Here is a 22,843-nt window from a genome sequence, read left to right on the forward strand (position 1 = left end):
ACTATTTGTTTAGCATTTTTGAAATGTACAGCGACAGGATTCAGAACATGGGCCATTCTAAGTGTTCTCTCTGTACCCCAAGTCAGAACCGTAGGATAAATAAAGGGGGCATATAAGCAGAAAATGAAAGCTCTTACAATATTAATTTCTCTAAAACAGGTTATAGGCTACAGTAGAACATTCAGAATGGTAGGCAAAATGAAGAGGGGTAAATAGACCAAATTATTAGGGCGAGGCACATGGGCTACTAACATCTTACTACACAACATACAGTTGAAGTCGGAAGTTTACATACACTTAGGTTGGAGTCATTAAAACTAGTTTTTTACCCACTCCAAACATTTCTTGTTAACAAACTATAGTTTTGGCAAGTCGGTTAGGACATTTACTTTGTGCATGACACAAGTAATTATTCCAACAATTGTTTAGACAGATTAAGTGAAATAATCACAATTCCAGTGGGTCAGAAGTTTACATACACTAAATTGACTGCCTTTAAACAGCTTGGAAAATTCCAGAAAATTATATCATGGCTTTATAAGCTTCTTATAGGCTAATTGACATCATTTGAGTCAAATGGAGGTGCAACTGCACATGGGGACAAAGATTGTACTTTCTGGAGAAATGTCCTCTGGTCTGATGAAACAAAAATAGAACTGCTTGACCATAATGACCATCGTTATGTTTGGAGGAAAAAGGGGGAGCCAAAGAACACCTTCCCAACCGTGAAGCACGGGGGTGGCAGCATCATGTTGTGGGAGTGCTTTGCTGCAGGAGGGACTGGTGCACTTCACAAAATAGATGGCGTCATGAGGCAGGAAAATTATGTGGATATATTGAAGCAACATCTCAAGACATCAGTCAGGAAGTTAAAGCTTGATCGCAAATGGGTCTTCCAAATGGACAATGACCCCAAGCATACTTCCAAAGTTGTGGCAATATGGCTTAAGGACAACAAAGTCAAGGTATTGGAGTGGCCAACACAAAGCCCTGACCTCAATTCTTTAGAAAATTTGTGGGCAGAACAGAAAAAGTGTGTGCAAGCAAGGAGGCCTACAAACCTGACTCAGTTAAACCAGCTCTGTCAGGAGGAATGGGCCAAAATTCACCCAACTTTTTGTGGGAAGCTTGTGGAAGGCTACCCAAAACGTTTGACCCAAGTTAAATAATTTAAAGGCATTGCTACCAAATACTAATTAAGTGTATGTAAACTTCTGACCCACTGGGAATGTGATGAAATAAATAAAAGCTGAAATAAATCATTCTCTCTACTATTATTCTGACATTTCACATTCTTAAAATAAAGTGGTGATCCTAACTGACCTAAAACTGGGAATTGTTACTAGGATTAAATGTCAGGAATTGTGAAAAACTGAGTTTAAATGTATTTAGCTAAAGTGTATGTAAACTTCCCGACTTCAACTCAACACTTAGTATTACTTTCTTATCTACAGTGTACATATCTCCCTGGCATATTACATAATATATGCAGCAGCATACAATACATTTTTGGACTCACCTTGTTGTGCAGTGCTCACTTGAACAGGAAGATGACGCGGCAGTCCTTGGTGGGAAAATGTTATCAAAGTCTGGCATTCTCTGGATTTATGATGCTTTTAAAACAACTGGAGGCTGGATTTACAATTCCAAGTTGGATGACCGTTCAAAACGTATTTTCCCAGTTGGAGCTTGTTTATTCCCAGTTGTCTTGAACTCACTGAAGTGAAGTCAAGTTTTCGCAGTTCCGAGTTAGTTGTTTTGAGCGTGGCACAAATCCTGCTTCATTGATAGCATGGCTAATGTTAAATCAGCATGGCTAATGTTTAGAATTTTAAATTTGGAAAAGAGCCCCTTAATCCCAGATTTGGGACCACACAGCCACTGTCACTGATTCCTTCCAAACCACTTGTTGAATTTGCGATTTCCAACTTGTGTAATGTTTATGTCCAATGGCCGATGAGCACCGATACGTTTAATCTATAACTTCTCTTCATATGACAAGGATTAAAAAGGATTTGCCAGTAGATTGTCGACTTGATTCATGATGACTATTAGCTAAGATTGTGAAAGTATGTTGACATGATCAGTCGACTCAAAGCTGCTGTACATATAACATGATCTAAAGTAATTTTATCTGTGGCCAATGATCTTGAGCCTTCTTGAATGGGCACTTCTAATATAACACCCGAAGGGCGAGAATTTGCAAGGTCTCCTCTTACACTTGGCAGTGACGTAAAGTCCCCATGAGTGACAGAACACTGAGCCAACCACGGCGCAACGCTCCGTATTTTCTGCTGGCTTGCCCCACCATCACAGAAAGCACTGAGCTAGGCTGAAACACCTGCATTTGGAGCTGCCTTACTCAAGAAAACAAAAAGAGACCATGTTTGTATGTGGCTTTATTAACTCTGATATTTTTACATAGTTTGCAAATTGATGTGACACATTAATGCAAAAATAACATGCAAAAATAACATGTGTTATACTGTTGTATGTTGAAGAGAGGGAAAGATTGAAGTGTAGGGTCATTGAGGTTGGATGGGATTTTGGGGATGGGGCCAGGGTCTACTAGACGTTAGTATGACTCTTTTTTATTTTCTCAGAACTACTGAGTTAGGTAGGAGGATTTTGAAATTTGGAGCCAATGTTGTAAACCGTGAACGACCACACACTCCAGCAAAGTAGGTGGCAGCATGCACCTTTAACGTTTGTTTGCGGACCACCATTATCATATACTGAATAAAAATAAACGCAACATGCAACAATTTGAAATCAGTCAATTGAAATTAACATAACATTTTCTGACAACAACTCTGGTGGACATAACTGCAGTCAGCATGCCAATTGCACACTCCCTCAAAACTTGAGACATCTGTAGCATTGTGTTGTGTGACAAAACTGCATGTTTTAAGAGTAGCCTTTTAGTGTCCCCAACACAAAGTACACCTGTGTAATGATCATGCTGTTTACTCAGCTTCTTGATATGACACACCTGTCAGGTGGATGGATTATCTTGGCAAAGGAGAAATGCTCACTAACAGGGATGTAAACATTTGTGCACAAAATTTGAGAAATAAGCTTTTTGTACGTATGGAACATTTTTGGGATCTTTTATTTCAGCTCATGAAACATGGGACCAACACTTTACACATTGCATTTATAATTTTGTCTTCAGTATAAGTTGTCGAGTCAAGTATACTGTATCCATTTTAAGTCTACATTTAGCAAAAATGAATTTTCTTATACATTTTGGGCAGTTAGCTGGCTAACTCATTGGAACAGCGCCCAGTTAAGGCGTTCTCATACATAGGTTGGGTTTGCTCCAAGCAGAACTCGGCTAGGCGAAGTGAACAGCTGCGCTCGCATATTCCGTTAGAATACATTCATTTGAAAAACGAGAATAAGGCAGCAATATTACTCTTTGTCCCTCTTAAGACGCCATAGCCAGTACACTCTTCAAATTAGTCAGAATGAATCTAAGATAAATCAATTACACATTTGAGTTTCCAGAAGTCTTTGTTGCGCAACTTTTCATCCAAGATGATTGGTACAGTATATCTCAAGTGAAAAAATGTGCATGAACTAGTAGTCTGTCATTGAATAACAACACACTTCATTGAAGACTCCCTACTGTTGACCAATCACAGACGAAGGGGCATAGACTTCGGCTAGCAAACTTCAGCTTGCCACAAGAAAAATTTTGTCGAACAGTCGGGAAAAAAACCTGCCGAATGCTGCTGAACACCAAAATGAACAAAAACGTCAAAAACAATTGTCATATATGCAAACTGTTTAACGTTGGCTGACAAAAATAACCAGAGGGGTCACAGTCAGCGAACGGTTCCAAAAATAGAAATAACTTCAATTGAGTGCAAACAAAAATAGAAAACAAGTGCAAATAGTAAAATGAATTAATAGAACTGCCTCAGTTTCTGTAGATAGGATTTGTCTTTTGCATTGTGCAACAAAGTGCATGAAAAAAAAACAAATAATGTAACGTTTCTTCACTTGAAGTGATTTACCTGAGAAAAAACATGCAGACAGTTGGGTTAATGGCACCCTATTCTCTGGTCAAAAGGGAATAGGGTGCCATTTTGGATTCAGCTTTAGTCTACAGTCTAGATGACAGTTGGCCTAGACCGGTACAATTCTATATGGATGCAGCCGGGTTGTCTTCCGTTGCAGTCTTCTCTGGTTTCTCTCAGCTTCTCTCAGTCTCCCTTCATTCATCACATTTCTCCTCCATCTCTGAATCTTTCTCCAAACTGCCTCTCTCCTCAGTCTCTCCTTCAGTCTGTCCTTTCCTTCCCCCCTCCACTGCTGCTGCCTCCCTTTTTTCTGTGACCCTCTCCTCCGCCTTGACTTCTGTCCGTTTTTCCTCCATGTCCTCCATCTTTTGTTCCTCACCTGACTCCTCTAACGTAAGTTCCATCCGCTCCTCTTCCTCCTCTTCCAACTCATCCATCTTCAGCAACTTCTCCTCCCCTCCTAGAATCTCCTTCTCCATGGCAAAGTATTTTTCTGGCGTCTCTCCTCGTTCATCCTCCATGGCCAAAGTCTTTTCTGCAATCGTCTCCTCCTTATCCTCCTCTTCTCCTTCCACCACTTTCCCCTCTTCATCCTCCATGGCCAAGTATTTTTCTGGTGTCTGTTGTCTTTCATCCTCCATGGACAAAGCATTTTCTGCAATCCTCTCCTCGTCTTCTCCTTTTCCTTCCACCACTTCTTCCTCCAACTCCATGACTGTCTCCTCATCCCCTCTCTCCTCTTCTCTCTCCCTGTGGGAGTGTTTGCTCTCCTGGCTGCTACTCACTGCATCCTCAGGCAGAGGCTGCCAGTAGTCATACAGTTTACCCTGGAGGCAACAGACATATTACATTACTATAAAACACATCACACTGCTATCAAACATGAATTACTACAGCTTACCCTGGAGGGAACAAACATACATTATTACAACAGTTTCTCTCTGCAATGATAAATACACAGAATTAAACCAAACACAGCTCTGCGATACCATAGTTTACACTGGCAGTACTTTCCAGCTCTATATAAACTCAGCAAAAAAAGAAACATCCTCTCACTGACAACTGCGTTTATTTTCAGCAAACTTAACATGTGTAAATATTTGTACGAACATAAGATACAACAACAGACAAACTGAACAAGTTCCACAGACATGTGACTAACAGAAATGTAATAATGTGTCCCTGAACGAAGGGGGGGGGGGGGTCAAACTCAAAAGTAACAGTCAGTATCTTGTGTGGCCACCAGCTGCATTAAGTACTGCAGTGCATCTCCTCCTCACGGACTGCACCAGATTTGCCAGTTCTTGCTGTGAAATGTTACCCCACTCTTCCACCAAGGCACCTGCAAGTTCCCGGACATTTCTGGGGGGGAATGGCCCTAGCCCAGAACGAGCAGTATGGCTGGTTGCATTGTCATGCTGGAGGGTGATGTCAGGATGAGCCTACAGGAAGGGTACCACATGAGGGAGGAGGATGTCTTCCCTGTAACGCACAGTGTTGAGATTGCCTGCAATGACAACAAGCTCAGTCCGATGATGCTGTGAAACACCACCCCAGCCCATGACGGACCCTCCACCTCCAAATCGATTCCGCTCCTGAGTACAGACCTCGGTGTGACGCTAAATTATTGGACGATAAACGCGAATCCGACCATCACCTCCGGTGAGACAAGAATCGCGACTCGTCAGTGAAGAGCACTTTTTGCCTGTCCTGTCTGGTCCAGCGACGGTGGGTTTGTGCCCATAGGCAACGTTGTTGCCGGTGATGTCTGGTGAGGACCTGCCTTACAACAGGCCTACAAGCCCTCAGTCCAGCCTCTCTCAGCCTATTGCGGACAGTCTGACCACTGATGGAGGGATTGTGTGTTCCTGGTGTAACTCGGGTAGTTGTTGTTGCCATCCTGTACCTGTCCCTCAGGTGTGATTTTCAGATGTAGCGATCCTGTGCATGTGTTGTTACACGTGGTCTGCCACTGCGAGGACGATCAGCTGTCCATCCTGTCTCCCTGCAGCGCTGTCTTAGGCGTCACACAGTACGGACATTGCAATTTATTGCCCTGGCCACATCTGCAGTCCTCATGCCTTCTTGCAGCATGCCTAAGGCACGTTCACACATATGAGCAGAGACCCTGGGCATCTTTCTTTTGGTGTTTTTCAGAGTCAGTAGAAAGGCCTCTTTAGTGTCCTAAGTTTCCATAACTGTGACCTAATTGCCTACCGTCTGTAAACTGTTAGTGTCTTAACGACCGTTCCACAGGTGCGTGTTCATTAATTGTTTATGGTTCATTGAACAAGCATGGGAAACAGTGTTTAAACCCTTTACAATGAAGATCTGTGAAGTTATTTGGATTTTTACAAATTTTCTTTGAAGGACAGGGTCCTGAAAAAGGGACATTTCTTTTTTTGCTGAGTTTAGAACACCTCTATCTATGTCTTTATGTACTGTAGTTATGCCATTGTCTACCTGGAGAGGCCTGGTTCTCTGGACCAGCACCTGCCACTTGGTGTAGATCCTGGCTACAAAGTCTTTCACCTGGAGAGGGGGAGGGAGAAAGGAAGACGAGAAAGATAGGGCGGAGAGAGGCGGAGAGAGAGGAAGTGAGCGAAGGGGGGGGGGGGGGGGGGGTTTAAGAGCAGTTTAACCAGAGAGATCATATCATTAATGCATTTCTGTGGGTTACAGATCCATTGAAATGTCTATATGGAAGGAGTGACCACATACCTTGCTCCTGTACAGCATCTTCTCACTCTCCCTGATGTCACACTTGATGTGTTTCTCCAGCTCAGCACATAGCAACAACAACTGGTTCTTCTGCTCCGGAGGGAAGAACTCAAAGTTGGTGGCTTCGTTAGCCAGGGCCAGGAGGCTGTAGCAGAGGTAGTAAGCCTGAAAACAACATGTTCATTAGGCACCAAACGGAAGTACACTGACTGAACCAGGGAGGGATTACTTGGATTATTGGTCCAATAAAAAAATATTTTAGTTGAAATCACTGTTCATTGTCTGACCTAATGAACACAACCCTAGTACTCCTGATTTATATGAACAACAGGGGTGTACTAATTAGGAACCAGACGGAAGCAAACAAACCTTTATATACCCTGGTAAATAACCCTTTGCTGACCTGCTGGTCCAGAGAGGCACAGTCCTCTTCCTCCTCTTTCCTCTCTCTGTGTGGGTTTTGACTCCTCCTGAAGGAGGTGGCCAGGCCCCGAAGGAGTGAGGATGGGCGCATGCGGGGGAGGTACCGACGCAGGTCTGACAGCTGGAACTCTGTGTTGGAGGGTCTGTAAGTGCATCTGATGTTCAGCAGCTTGGAGATGGCCGACACACTGAGGTGTCTCCTGAGTTTCTTGCCGCGAATGTTGTCTGGCAGTAGCTGGACCAACCAGCGCAGGTTGTGGTGGTCATCACTCAGGTCAATCAGCGACATGCAGATCCTGGGCAGCTACAGGATGGAACAGGAGATAGATAAACATCAGAAAAAAACACAAGTGACATGAGTTTACCTAGCAAAGGAAAGTCAACCTAGAGAAAGAAGAATCAAATCGTGACATTGTCTACATTTGTGAAAATGGCGCATGTCTACATTCAGCAGCTAAAAAGATAAGGTCCTAAACAAGTCCTCGAAGACATGATCATAGAGTAGGATTTTTTTTAAATGTCAGCGTCCGAAATCGGTCTTGCCTACTACTTACTGAAACTACATGCTGTGTACTTATCATATAACATAGGCTACTACTTACATCGTACTGTGGAGTTAAAAAGCAGTAAGCAACACATATCAACATACGAGGCTCATTCATTCTGAGAATGCGTCAAATGTGCAATTGCATCAATTCCCGCCATTCGTTAATTTTGGTACAGCGCGTCACCCTGTGATTATCAGCTGTTGTCAATTTTTTTATTTTACCTTTATTTAACTAAGCAAGTCAATTAAGAACAAATTCTTATTTACAATGACGGCCTAGGAACAGTGGGTTAACTGCCTTGTTTAGGGGCAGAATGACAGATTTTTACCTTGTCAGCTCAGGGATTCGATCTAGCAACCTTTCAGTTACTGGCCCAACGCTCAAACCACTAGACTACCTGCCGCCCCAATCACATGTGGGTCTGGAAATAATTATACTCCTCCATATTGTGCTCCAAATTCTATTAGATGAAAAGCCGAAATGAGTATGACATCCTGGAATTTAAAGCACTCAAACTTCTAAATTTGACATACGATAAAAACATTACATTTTTGCATTCCCAAAATACCTACTATTTATAACGCAAGTATGAGTCTTCAGACATGGCCAGTGATTTTCAAAACCCGCAATGCTTTCTAGCCAGAGGGAGGGCATTTCCCTGCTCCCCATGTAACCACAAGTTTTTTAAAATGTTTTTACTTTGACCACATCATATTGAACGTTTTAACTTTGGGCTCAATTCAATCCGTAGCGCTGAAGAGCTGCACTACAGCTCGATAGAAATGTAAAAGGTAATGTTCCCCACGTTAGCGGAGATGGCACGGTAAACGATGCATATGTCAGCTCAAATCGGAAATTACCTTTATATTTCGATCGCGCTGTTTCGTTGAACTTCAGCGATACCGATTGAATAGAAATCTTTATCTTTACAAAACAGATGTGATGTTTTCACATGTATGGTGCTGGAAATAATGAATTTGAGTTTGAAAAGTGGTGGAATTGCCCTTTAAGTATTGTTACGCTTAATTAGACGGCGGACACAGGTAAGTCAGAGATTAAGTTTGAAAGGCTGAGGCGGGGACTGAACCCACAACCATCGGGGTTGTACATGACTGATTTCTACTGGACCACGCAGGAGAAAGAAATTAAAGGTTGACTGACCATGATGTCCCAGTCCCTGATGCTGCTGATCAGGTTGCGCAGTAGGGAGCGGAGGTGCTCAGTGGGCTGGAGGGTGAGCTGCGTGTCCAAGCCCACTCTGCTCACCACCGTCAGTAGTAACAACAGTTCTCCGTCACTGTAGGCCCGCGGGCACAACGACGTACACTGAGACAGGTACTTGATGACGCTATCAAAGTTGTGTTCAGGGAAAGTGCTGAGCTCCTTCTTACTGGACAGGCTCTCTGTGCTGATCTGGAAGCCCTCTCTACACAGACAAACACACAGGTAGTTATTATCAGTCTATCATCACATTTTTATGAACAAAGTTTTTATTGACACATGCTTACAGCAGGTCTCCCTCGGTGAAAGAGGGTTGTAGGTTCTCCAGGGGGAACAGGGTGACAAAGGGAACCCCCATGTTCATGAAGACCAGGGTCACGTCTCCAACACTGGGCACCCACACCTCAAAGCGCTCATTCTTATTCAGCATCATGTGTTCAGCAGCGGAGCAGGCAATATCTTTGAGGGCCTTTAGTACCTGATGACAGGTCAGCTTGTCTGAGTGGACTGACACCATCTACAGGAGGGAGGGAAAGATAGTCAAAAGTCTATCTTTCTTTAATAAGCCATCCTCATTTGATTAACCCCCCTCCCCTAAAAACACATTGCATACCACGAGAGAGAGAGAGACAGACAAAAGGAGAAAGACAGATCCATCCATTGATCAACATTTAATTCAAGCAATTATTCAAACAAATCTATTTGTAAAAGGGGGTGTGGAATAGTACCTGGAAGAGCCAACGGGCAACCTGGGGAGGGCAGGGGGAGGAGCGGTAGGCTCTCTGGATCAGCTCGGAACTGACATGGGACCTGAACTGGTCTGGAGTGGACCTGCGAGATACCAAGGGGGAGGGAGAGAGAGAAAATGAGGGTGATGGGAGCAAGAGAAGTTAGAACTAAACATTGAACTGCCTCTCTTTCAGCCTGTTCACTCTCACACAATGTCTTACCAGAGTAGTGTTTTCTGTGCGGTGTCTCGAGGGGAGACGTTACAGTGTCTCAGCTGCAGTGTGTGTTGGCTGAAAAGACGGCCAAAGTTGTCCAGACTGAACATCGCTTCGCCGGGGTGCAGGTCCCGGATGCCACTGGACACCACCGAGAAACGCTGCAGGAACTCCCTGGGCGGAGAAGAGTGTGGAATTGTGGTCATTTCACCCTTCCCCAGTGGTCTCCGAACTGTTGTTGTCGTGCCTCCTCTGTTGTTACTTTAGTTTGTGTGAGATGGCCTCTTCTATGTTCTCGGTGCTTTCCTACTCTGCATTTAAGTGTGTGTGTGTGTGTTAAGCATTTGTGCTGTTACCTCTGCTGGTGGGAGATGGCCGCCTCCAAGTTCTCTGTGCTCTCATCCTCCTCCTCCTCCTCCGCCAGTCTCAGCAGGTTCTCCTCACAGGACATACGCAGCTTGGTCTCCATCTCCTTAGACCTTGGGGGAATATCCATGACATTGCACACATTGTTATGACATAGTACTCATACGATATGACATAGTACTCATACAATATGACATAGAAGTCTTGTTGAAGCAATGCAGAGACCTCTACATCTCCTTAAACAAGGGGGGGTGGAGACAACAAGGACAGAACAATGTCATGTCACAATGGCACGTTGTCATTTTAAAGCAATGCAGTGATTTTGCCATCACCTCGACCCACATAGAGACAATAGCACATATAATAGTCAGGTTGATAAAGCAATACCTTTGAATGCTCTCCTTTTCCTTCAGCATCTCATCCAGGTTGTTCCTGTAACTCGTGGGTTTGGCTTTAGACATCACAGGCTGCCAGAGAGAACACACAAACGTCATCAACTCATTTAGACTGAGTTCATACTAGTGTAACACACTGTAGTATTGTTAGTGACGACTTGGGATTTGTAGTCCACTATTTTTCTGCACCTCAAATGAGTAATTTGAATTTTTCTAACCTTATACTGTAAGTTAACGAAACACAACCAAGCGACATGCTAGAAAGTAGCTGTTACATTGTTGCTATACTGCACATTTAAGCCTACTTCAAAAATGGAAAATTACAATGAGTAAATACACATTTAAACAATAATCTTGAGTCCCAAATGGCACCCCATTCCCCACATAGAGCATTACTTTTGACCAGGGTTCATAGGGACACCATTTGGAACACAGCCCTAAGAAAGTAGCATTTTACCAGCTGGCTGTGGTGTCGGGGCCCAACAGGGGTGCTGGGTGCAGTGAAGGTTCCTTTCTCTGGGGTGTCTGGGGGCCGGGCGGTACGGTCCAGGATCTGCTGCAGGGATGGCAGCTCGTCCTCACTGCTGCTGCTGCTGCTGGCCTGAGATGGCTCCAACTCTAGCCCCAGGTTGAGGCCTAGGCCCAGCTCCACATCCAGAGGGTCCTCCTCCAGAAATATCAGACTTTTCTGAGGATTGTCTATCTTGCTTCTTTTTTCTCCTTCCTCAAGGAATGATAAACTCTTCTGGTCTCCTTCCTTCCTCTTTTCACTCTCCTTTCCTTTTCGGTCCAGTCGTGAGGTGGGAGAAGGGAGGAAGGGAGAGCTGGTGCTGGCTTTGAAGTCTGCAGTCCCCATGTTAAGCGACTCGTCCTTACACAAGGATGAGGACTTTGCGGAGGCTGAGAGGGGGATAGTTTTCAGGGCGGAAGACTCATTCTTGAGGTTGGCATGCTCATCCATAGGTGACTCCAAGCCTGCTGAAGGAATACCAGGAGATCTGGGTCCTGCCTCTGTCTTAACAGACTCATCCGCAAACAGTCTCACAATGGGAAAAGTAGGACTCGTTTTCAGTTTGGACGCGACATCCTCCATCGTAACAGACTCATCCTTAGGGGATGAGGGCTTCCCTGAGGAAGTGCAGGTGATGGTCCTGTACGAGGCGGTCTCTAATTTAGTCAAGTCAGTCCCACACGACTCCAGCCTTAAAAAAGAGGGAGAGTAGATGTTAGGGCCCAGGAGTAGTTTAGAGGGGTCCACTGCCGCTACCTTACAGGGAAAGATATTGGGGCCAGAGATTCGCTCCGAGGGGGAGATTTGTGGGATTTCTCTGGGGCTTGTTACAGAGGTGGGCCGCAGTCTTTTAGAAGCACCACAGACTGTAGCCGACACACCAGACACAAGAACCTTGTGCACAGAGGGCGACCCGTCTCCTCTCTGGGGACTGGGGGAAAAGGTCATCGCTGCTCTAGACAGGCTAGAGGTTATGGGGTCAGGAGTGAAAAGATCATTCAGGTCATCCGACAAGGCCGACATTCCCCGGGGGCGAGTGACGTTTCGGTTCTGTGCCAATCCGAGATGGCGCAGAGAACTAGAGCAGCTGGAGTATGAGCTGTGAGACCTTGAGACAGGTTTGGGGGTTCTTCTGTCGGTGCGACCTGTCGGTTCTCTTCCTCTACTCTCTGGCGCTCTTGCTCTGCCCTCTTTCCCTCTGCTGCATTCTCCTCTACTAGCACTTTTGACAGGCAAGTTCACTGGGTGACCGGATTGGAGATTACTACCACTATAAACAGATTGAGGGTTGCCAGATTGGTGATTCATCCCACCGTATCTACACTGAGGATTGCTATTCTCCCTCACACTGTTCCTGCATGGTGGTTGTCCTCGGTTGTTAAAGAGCTGCCTCGCAGGCTTGGGTGTGGGGAGTGGAGAAGTAGGGACAATCTCCATCCCTCTCACCATCCCTCCCTCCGTCTTCTTAGGGGTGAGACGCTCCTTCAAACTCAGAATAGGACCTGAGTTCAGACTGTTTTTCATGAAGACTTTCTTCAGGTAGGATGGGCTGGGGGGGTGGTATTTACAACAGAGCATTTAGCCATCGCAAACCAGACTAAATAGACAAAATATCACAATCAGCAAGATTTACAGATTTTCAATCGTTATTTCAATTGATGATATATTCATTGATTCTTGTAAAAAATTACTTAGAAATGCCTTATGAGCCTAGATAGTACAATTATCTAACTTATCATAACCCAAAATATAAGGTTGGCTTACTCCATTGTCTGTCTTTCTGTAGTAATTTTCACCAAGTACACTTCATGCAAAGTTAACCCTAATAGTAATTGCCCAATGGGGACAAATCAAGTTTTTAAAATTTTATTTCACCTTTATTTAACCAGGTAGGCAAGTTGAGAACAAGTTCTCATTTACAACTGCGACCTGGCCAAGATAAAGCCAAGCAGTGCGACAAAAACAACAGAGTTACACAAACAAACGTAGTCAATAACACAAAAGAAAAGAAAAATCTATGTAGTGTGTGCAAATGTAGAAGAGTAGAGAGGTAAGGCAATAAATAGGCCATAGAGGTGAAAATAATTCCAATTTAGAATTAATACTGGAGTGATAGATGTGCAGATGATGATGTGCAAGTAGAGATCCTGGGGTGCAAAAGGGGTAAGTAATAATATGGGGATGAGGTAGTCGGGTGTGCTATTTACAGATTGGCTGTGTACAGGTACAGTGATCGGTAAACTGCTCTGACAGCTGATGCTTGAAGTTAGTCAGGGAGATATAAGACTCCAGCTTCAGAGATTTTTGCAATTCGTTCCAGTCATTGGCAGCAGAGAACTGGAAGGCGGCCAAAGGAAGTGTTGGCTTTGGGGATGACCAGTGCAATATACCTGCTAGAGCGCGTCCTACAGGTGGGTGTTGCTATGGTGACCAGTGAGCTGAGAGAAGGCGGGGATTTACCTAGCAAAGACTTATAGATGACCTGGAGCCAGTGGGTTTGGCGATGGATATGTAGTGAGGGCCAGCCAATGAGAGCATACAGGTCGCAGTGGTGGGTAGTATATGGGGCTTTGGTGATAAAATGGATGGCACTGTGATAGACTGCATCCAGTTTGCTGAGTAGAGGCTATTTTGTAAATGACATCACCGAAGTCAAGGATCGGTAGGATAGTCAGTTTTACGAGGGTATGTAGGAAGCTGATTCTAGATTTAATTTTGGATTGAAGATGCTTAATGTGAGTCTGGAAGGAGAGTTTACAGTCTAACCAGACACCTAGGTATTTGTAGTTGTCCACATATTCTAAGTCAAAACCGTCCAGAGTAGTGATGCTAGTCGGGCGGGAGGGTGCGGGCAGCAAACGGTTGAAGAGCATGCACATAGTTTTACTAGCATTTAAAAGCAGTTGGAGGCCACGGAAGGAGTGTTGTATGGCGTTAAAGCTCATTTGGAGATTTGTTAGCACAGTGTCCAATGAAGGGCCAGATGTATACAGAATGGTGTCGTCTGCGTAGAGGTGGATCAGAGAATCACCAGCAGCAAGAGCGACATTATTGATATATACAGAGAAAAGGAGTCGGCCCGAGAATTGAACCATGTGGCACCCCCATAGAGACTGCCAGAGGTCCCGACAACAGGTCCTCCGATTTGACACACTGAATTCTATCAGAGAAGTAGTTGGTGAACCAGGCGAGGCAGTCATTTGAGAAGCCAAGGCTATTGAGTCTGCCGATAAGAATGCGGTGATTGACTAGAGTCGAAAGCCTTGGCCAGGTCGATGAAGACGGCTGCACAGTACTGTCTTTTATCGATGGCAGTTATGATATCGTTTAGTACCTTGAGCGCGGCTGAGGTTCACCCATGACCAGCTCGGAAACCAAATTGCACAGTGGAGAAGGTACGGTGGGATTCGAAATGGTCGGTGATCTGTTTATTAACTTGGCTTTCGAAGACTTTAGAAAGGCAGGGCAGGATGGATATAGGTCTATAACAGTTTGGGTCTAGAGTGTCTCCCCCTTTGAAGAGGGGGATGAGCGTGGCAGCTTTCCAATCTGTGGGGATCTCAGACGATATGAATAGGCTAGTAATGGGGGTTGCAACAATTTCAGCGGATAATTTTAGAAAGAGAGGGTCCACGTTGTGTTGAATGTCTACCCCTCTCACCTGGCTGTTCCATAGGGTGGGTGACTGGTACAGATAGGGGCTGGGCTTGAGTCTGGCCTATAGTCCTCCGTACGCAGTTTCTTATTGGCCATTTCCTCCCCTCTCGTTCTCTCCTCCAAGTCTGGGTTTCTACCTCTCTTCTGCGACAGGGATTTGGTGCCTTCTGGTGGGAGAAAGCAGCAGCATCATCAACAACAACAACTACATTCACAATGATTCGAATAGTTCAAAAAGTAAAATACTATAGAATGAGTGTAAGTGGGTTCTAGCAAGGCCCTTCAATAGATGTGAAAATGTTAAAATTACAGTTTTCATAAAATGAGGGAAAAAAGTCCTTTAACACACATTACAATAAAACAGAGGCCCACTAGACTCTATTTTTCCATCAGCTAACTGCTGCACTTCATGCGAAGTTGGCCAGAATTTACATGGTTTACTACTCTCAACAAGTCATTAGTCAAATGACAGAGGGGGCATCAGAAACTACTATACTTGTCTGCATCAGCATTGTTACTGTATAAAAACAACATTGAAACATAATTTGGAGATGGTTACCCTATTGATTTGTTTATAGACTACATTTACACAGGTTCAGTAATCTATTCAGCAATCTAAACTAAGAGGTCTAGGATGTGCTCGTTATTTTACATAAATTAGGTATAATTTGTACCTGAAGTGAACAGTTTGCTAGTTTGAGTGGTTCCTCTGTAGTCCACGGAACCACCACTCTGCAGAAAAACAAACAGAACCAAACATATTAGTCATTTATATTATACAGAGCGACTTACAGGAAGGAGTGAGTGCATACATTTTTGTACTGGTCCCCTGTGGGTATCGAACCCACAACCCTGGCGTTGCAAGCACCATGCTCTACCAACTGAGACAATATCAACATCAGTAGCTGAGTTTCCATCCAAATGGTGACAGATTTCATACAAATATTCTCAAATCTGCATTTAAAACAATATGCACATTTTTCCAACAGAGATGTTTCCATCCAATTGACTTGTTGCCGATAAAAAGGCTGTGCGTGATGACGTAGCGCACATAAAATAACTTTTGCAGTTAAATAAAATATATAAGTTAAATGGGTTTCCATCGCATTTGTCATAACAAATGTTGAGTTATATAGCAAAGGTGTCCACTCTGGTCTTGATAGGTGCTCTCTAGCCCAGTGGTTCCCAGACTGTGGGGCAGGGGCACAGTGTGTGTCATGAACAGTGCTTGTGCCCATAGAAATAGATGTGGGGTGCTGGATGTTCCCCAATGCTAGAAGGGGGACCTGGGTGAAACATTTTGGGAACCGCTAGCCAACAGCTTGCAGATACAGTGCGGGTAGGTTACCTACATGAGATTATTTTTATTTGTCAAACGGCAGCCAAGCATCAATCATCATGTCACCAGAATAAGACTTAATATTTATTGGCAAGGAGCATCAAGCTCATCACTGTGCACTTTCACCACCCTGTGAAGTTAATCATAACTTATTTGATCTGTAACCTAATAAACTGCATGCTTTCCCAAGTCGTAGTGGGAGGACCAGACATGTCATTGCGCGACTCCAAGTTTACTTCGATATGATAGTTATTACATCAATATTAGTGCATAAAGGGGTTTCCACCTCCATTTCACCAAAAGATCCCACCTTGTATAGCGTATTTTGTTTTATCAACATTTGGAAAGTTTACCGACAAATGTGCTGTTTCCATCAGGTCTGTCGTGAATGTTTTTTTATTCCACATAAAAAAGGTTGGATGGAAACCTGATTATTGAATTGTAATTATTGAACTGTGTATGGTGAGAGTTTAGATTATAGTCTGTGTGTTTGTATCTGCGGCTGACACCAAGTTTCGGGATCAATACAGATCTTTATCCATCTACCTGCTGTGGATTGACAGGGCTAAACATGGTGTGTGACAGTGGACAACCATTCCTCATTGTGTCCTTCCTGTTGTCACCTGCTGTGTACTGGGGGGTAGACTGGAGGGGCAAGCCAGCAGTAAACAGAGCAGAGCTCCCAACATCACTGTTGCCTGTTCCTGTACCAACCCTAGGGTCAAAGGTCATACTCCTAGAGGGGTTAGGGGTCACAGGGCTGTGGGAGGGCTGGGGTCTGTGGGAAGGCTGTACCTTCCTGGTGAGGGGGTTTGTTAAGTTGGCCTTGCCATCCTTGGCTTCATCCCCACCTCCACCCCCGGAAGCTCGGTGGTGCACCCCTGGCGGTTGGGGAGGGTGAGGTCCAGGAGAGGGCTTGGCCCTCACTGGGTTCAGTCCTGGGCTGGTCAAGGGTAGCACTCGTTTTGGCAGGGGGTGCGTGTTCGGGTTGGACAGGCATCCACGGGGCTGAGAGGGTTTCATGGGGGTCACCTGGAGGTGGGAGGTGACCTGGGAGGGTTTGGGACCAGGCAACCCCAGAGGGATGACGTCTTTGACTGCAAACACAGGAGGAAGAACGATACAGGTGTGAGCAAATAAACCAGCAGAGATGTAACCCAGCACCATATGGATGAACCATCCCCTCGCATTGCACCACACTGTATTAATGCAGGTTAACAGCCCGAAAGCATTTCTTGGCCCATCACTATACGAAGGGCAACAAGATACCATAAATTGGTTAATGATAACTCAAATCAAGTATTTTCAGAATACAGGGCAAGTGAGCAAGTAATAGTTTTGAGTTTGAGCCCAGAATAATCATGTAAGCTATATAGTTCGTTATGGTTATTGTGCCAAGGTGTCAAACAAAATCCACACAGCCAGAGAGACAAAGAAACAGACACACCACGCAGAAGCAGCCAGAGTTGACGCAGTTCAAGGGTTAGTGTAAGCATAACACCAACTGACAACAATGAAGCATTATGCTGTAGCCTGTTATTGCTCCAAGCCACAACCCAATAGAAACTCATTAATTCTGTTTCTCACCCGCATTGTTAAGTATTTCCTAAGGCTACTCATCACTCTATATACAGCTGAAGTCAGAGGTTTACATGCACCTTAGTCAAATACATTTAAACTCAATTTTTCACAATTCCTGACATTTAATCCTAGTAAAAATTCCCTGTCTTAGGTCAATTAGGATCCCCACTTTATTTTAAGAATGTGAAAAGTCAGAATAATAGTAGAGAGAATGATTTATTTCAGCTTTTATTTCTTTCATCACATTCCCAGTGGGTCAGAAGTTTACGTACACTCAATTAATATTTGGTAGCATTGTCTTTAAATTGTTTAACTTGGGTCAAACATTTTTGGTAGCCTTCCACAAGCTTCCCACAATAAGTTGGGTGAATTTTGGCCCATTCCTCTTGACAAAGCTGGTGTGACTGAGTCAGGTTTTTTGTAGGCCTCCTTGCTCGCACACACATTTTCCGTTCTGCCCACACATTTATTATAGGATTGAGGTCAGGGCTTTGTGATGGCCACTCCAATACCTTGACTTTGTTGTTAAGCCATTTTGCCACAACTTTGGAAGTATGCTTGGGGTCATTGCTTGGGGTCATCCATTTGGAAGACCCATTTGCGACCAAGCATTAACTTCCTGACTGATGTCTTGAGATGTTGCTTCAATATATCCACATAATTTTCCATCCTCATGATGCCATCTATTTTGTGAAGTGCACCAGTCCCTCCTGCAGCAAAGCACTCCCACAACATGATGCTGCCACCCCCGTGCTTCACGGTTGGGATGGTGTTCTTCGGCTTGCAAGCATCCCCCTTTTTCCTCCAAACATAACGATGGTCATTATGGCCAAACAGTTCTATTTTTGTTTCATCAGACCAGAGGACATTTCTCCAAAAAGTACGATCTTTGTCCCCATTAGCGGTTGCAAACCGTAGTCTGGCTTTTTTAATGGTGGTTTTGGAGCAGTGGCTTCTTCATTGCTGAGCAGCCTTTCAGGTTATGTCGATATAGGATTAGTTTTACTGTGGATATAGATACTTTTGTACCCGTTTCCTCCAGCATCTTCACAAGATCCTTTGCTGTTGTTCTGGGATTGATTTGCACTTTTTGCACCAAAGTACGTTCATCTCTAGGAGACAGAACGCGTCTCCTTCCTGAGTGGTATGACGGCTGCGAGGTCCCATGGTGTTTATACTTGCGTATTATTGTTTGTACAGATGAACGTGGCACCTTCAGGAGTTTGGAAATTGCTCCCAAGGAAGAACCAGACTTGTGGAGATGTACATTTTTTTTTTCTGAGGTGAGGTCTTGGCTGATTTCATTTGATTTTCCCATGATTTCAAGCGAAGAGGCACTGAATTTGAAGGTAGGCCTTGAAATACATCCACAGGTACATCTCCAATTGACTCAAATTATGTCAATTAGCCTATCAGAAGCTTCTAAAGCCATGACATAATTTTCTGGAATATTCCAAGCTGTTTAAAGGCACAGTCAACTTAGTGTATGTAAACTTCTGACCCACTGGAATTGTGATACAGTGAATTATAAGTGAAATAATCTGTCTGTAAACAATTGTTGGAAAAATTACTCGAGTCAAGCACAAAGTAGATGTCCTAACTGACTTGCCAAAACTATAGTTTGTTAACAAGACATTTTTGGAGTGGTTGAGAAACGAGTTTTAATGACTCCAACCTAAGTTTATGTAAACTTCCGACTGCAACTGTAAGTACAATCTCACTCCGTTACATTAGCCTGAGGCAGTCACACAAAGCAGCAGGCACCACACTTATCTGTGTGTAGTGAAATTATGTGTGTTTGTATATAGATAGGCTTCCTGAGTCATAAGTTCAGTGTTGTTTCATCAGTTGTCAAGATCTGAAACTCACCAGTACTGCCTTTTGGAGACAAGTAGTCTGCAATTGATCTGTAACAACAGACAAAAGTCAGTCAAGAAGTTATTCCCCAAAAAGTCTGGTTCAACATTATGCTGTATTTTAGTCAATTAAACATTGAAAATGGCATACAAGTCATTCATACAATGGACAGAGCAACCTGACCGTGGCAAAGTATTTCATTTTTTATTTAACTAGGCAAGTCAGTTAACAAATTCTTATTTACAATGACGGCCTACACTGAAGTAGATGGGTTACACCTGTCAATCATGTAGACTGGTTATGTGTAATCGAAACCAGTCAAACCTGTCTCACTCACATACTTGTGCATTAACTAGGACACTAATAGTAAGTTGGCTAGTTAGGCCTAATTGACAATAACACATTAAGTCTACAAAGCAATTTGTCTCACTCGTTACCTTAGTCTTAGCTTAGCATTAAAAAAAAAAAATTGTCTACAACGCAACACATTTGGGTTTTTAGCTTGCTACTCTAGCAACCAAATATTCTGTTGACTTGTAATATAGAGCTAGCTAGCTAGCACTCCACTAGCTAGGTGACGTTAAATAGCTCCCAATGTTAATTAAACTTCCGCCAGGAACATCTAGCTAGCTAGGTTACACATCTGTATGTGATATGACTAACTTAGATAGCTAGTAGTTACTAGTTACCACTAACAAGTCCAAAAGATTTGACAAGCTCACAATGGTTAGCTTGGTGGCTAGTTTGTTGCACAAAACCGTCAAAGATAAAACAATGAGCCAGATCTTTGACCGGATGTATAAATCTGAAGCATCCGGTTGACGATTCCACTGAGGAAGCCCAGTGGCTGAAAATGGGAGAAATGTATTTTGGCCGTCCTACAAATTTTATCATCGATGAAACATTTGATCTCAATACAGTTTTTCTCTAGCCAAAACTACCTGTTACGAACACAATGGGCTAAGTTTAGTAGACTTTACCCTTTGCCAAATTGTATAAAAATTGCGTTGTTTAGGAGTGCAAGTTCCAATTAGGTTATTGCACACGCGCACATCAGAGTAGGCGTTCCCTAACGAAAATATGCATATGCCAGCTAGAACGCCCCAATAGGATCTCGCTAGCTCTTGCTTAGCTCTGCCCACCTCCTTGCTTGTTCTGCCCACTATCATTAATGTACTCCCATTGGAAAGGACAAGGTAGTGGTATATCTTTTGTTAGTTATAAACAATCTTAGGTAGCGTTAGCTAGCATTATGTAGCTAGCTAGCTATAGCTTCTGGAACGCAGTTAGTTTCTTACCTCCCATTTCCTTCAGATTGTATTTTTCTCATTATGACAGAACAAGTTAACATTTAAATTGACTTCGCTGTGTATTTGTTTCCGTATCAGACTATCAATAATGATATTTTCCTTGCTTTCACTCTCCCGCCTGCAGTAAAGTTATTATGATACCCGCCATTTTTGTTAATTTACACAACGGGTGGGTCTAAACATGAATGCTGATTGGTTAAAACCGCATTTAAACCAGTGTCTATTCCACAAATTACCACCGGCTAAATCTATTACATTAAAATGCCTATTTACGCTGTTCCATCTGACTGCGAAATCCACTGTCTCATCATCCCATCCAGGCCATTTATAAACTTGATCTCAAATGTAAAAAGCATCTAGACATTCTCACATTTCGTTTTCAACCGCGGAGATTTGTATAAAACTTGCTGTCTGTCTCTTGACATTTGCTACATTGTTTCGATATTCAAATTCGATCTCCAGCTGTTGCATAGTAATGCATGTGTCTGGCAGTCGAAATCATGAATCAGACACATTTTTATGGATATATACAATGAAATATCAATAGAAAACAAATCGAACGAAGTGCAGCTTGTTTGCAGTCTTTCCAGCTTCAGTTTGAAGTGATTGTGTTAGCTGTGTTGTTGGCCAGCTCCTCTAACCAACAGTGTCCTAATGAGAGAGCACATGTTATATGTCAGGTGAAATCGCGGATTGTTATGGGTGTTTCCAAATAAATGTCACTAGGAAACAGTTTAAACAAATGCAGCTACTGTTGTTATTCTGGCTGCACTGTTTGACGTGACTGTAAATTAGCTGTAGTTGGCTAGCTAGCAAGCAAGGGATAAGATCGTTGCCAGCCAGTATGGCAATGGAACATTTAGAACGAACAACTGGGTCTTGTCCATAGATACAGAGCAAAACGACTTGACGACTGGGTCGCGTCTCTGGCAACCGAACCGATAAAACGAACGACCAGGTGGTTTGGGTAGCAACTCTAGATTTCTGTCGGGATTATATATTGTGGAAGGATGCAATTCACCGAACAAAAATATAAATGCAACAATTTCATAGATTTAGCTGTGTTACAGTTCATATAAGGAATTCAGTCAATTGAAATAAATATGTAGGCCCTATTCTATGGATTTCACATGACTGGGAGCCAGGCCCAGCCAATCAGAATTAGTTTTTCCCTGACAAAGGGGCTGTATTGCAGACAGAAATACTGTTCAGTACCCCACCCTCCCCCTCTGATGATCCCACAGGTGAAGAAGCCGGAAACTGTGTGCAGGCTTTTGTTTCAGCCCAGCACTAGCACACCTGATCTGACCAATTCTGTTCATGAACAGTTGATGATTTCAAAACAGGTGTATTAGTGAAAGGCTGTAACAAAAGCCTGCACACCCTGTGGCTCTCCAGAAATCACTATTCTAGATTCTGGCTGGCGTGGTTACACAGTCTGTGGTTGTGATGCCGGTTGGACGTACTGTCTAATTCTCTAAAATGACATTGGAGGCGGCTTATGGTAGCGAAATGAACATGTAATTATCTGGAAACAGCTCTGGTGGACATAACTGCATTCAGCATGCCAATTGTAAGCTCCCTCAAAATGTAAGAAATATGTAGCATGAAAAACCTGCACATTTTAGTGGCCTTTTATTGTCCCCAGTACAAGGTGCACCTGTGTAATAATGATGCTTCTTGATATGCCACACCTATCACGTGGATGGATTATTTTGACAAAGGGTAAAACGCTCACTAACAGGGATGTAAACAAATTTGTGCACAAAATGAGAGAAATAAGCTTTTTGGGTGTATAGAAAATGTCTGGGATTTTTTAATTCAGCTCATGAAACATGGCACCAGCACATTGCGTTTATATATTTCTGCAGTGGTGGGAAAAGTACCCAATGTCATACTTGAGTAAAAGTAAATATATCTTAATAGAAAATGACTCCAGTAA

General features: G+C 43.5%; 1 protein-coding gene across 3 annotated transcripts; it reads right to left on the reverse strand.

The window, feature by feature from the left end:
* Window positions 1-3,047: 3,047 nt before the first annotated feature.
* On the reverse strand, window positions 3,048-21,048 carry LOC120046698 (SMC5-SMC6 complex localization factor protein 2-like). 3 transcript variants are annotated; one of them, XM_038992121.1, is made up of 16 exons: window positions 20,890-21,048; window positions 19,604-19,641; window positions 16,949-17,250; window positions 15,489-15,546; window positions 14,819-14,981; window positions 11,104-11,848; window positions 10,639-10,718; window positions 10,242-10,364; window positions 9,892-10,059; window positions 9,670-9,772; window positions 9,229-9,458; window positions 8,882-9,146; window positions 7,153-7,476; window positions 6,750-6,914; window positions 6,492-6,560; window positions 3,048-4,855 (listed from the first exon to the last, which is right to left on the reverse strand). In XM_038992121.1, the coding sequence occupies exons 1-16, from the start codon at window positions 20,940-20,942 to the stop codon at window positions 4,223-4,225; spliced, it is 3,519 nt and encodes a 1,172-aa protein (XP_038848049.1). In that variant the 5' UTR covers window positions 20,943-21,048; the 3' UTR covers window positions 3,048-4,222. The 3 variants fall into 3 exon arrangements, with proteins under 3 accessions (XP_038848049.1, XP_038848047.1, XP_038848048.1); XM_038992119.1 differs by having other exon boundaries at window positions 11,104-12,706; XM_038992120.1 differs by lacking the exons at window positions 16,949-17,250; window positions 19,604-19,641; window positions 20,890-21,048 and adding an exon at window positions 16,700-16,924 and having other exon boundaries at window positions 11,104-12,706.
* Between the last annotated feature and the right edge of the window lie 1,795 nt (window positions 21,049-22,843).

The sequence above is a fragment of the Salvelinus namaycush genome, chromosome 4 (genome assembly GCF_016432855.1).
Source record: "Salvelinus namaycush isolate Seneca chromosome 4, SaNama_1.0, whole genome shotgun sequence".
NCBI lineage: Eukaryota > Metazoa > Chordata > Actinopteri > Salmoniformes > Salmonidae > Salvelinus > Salvelinus namaycush.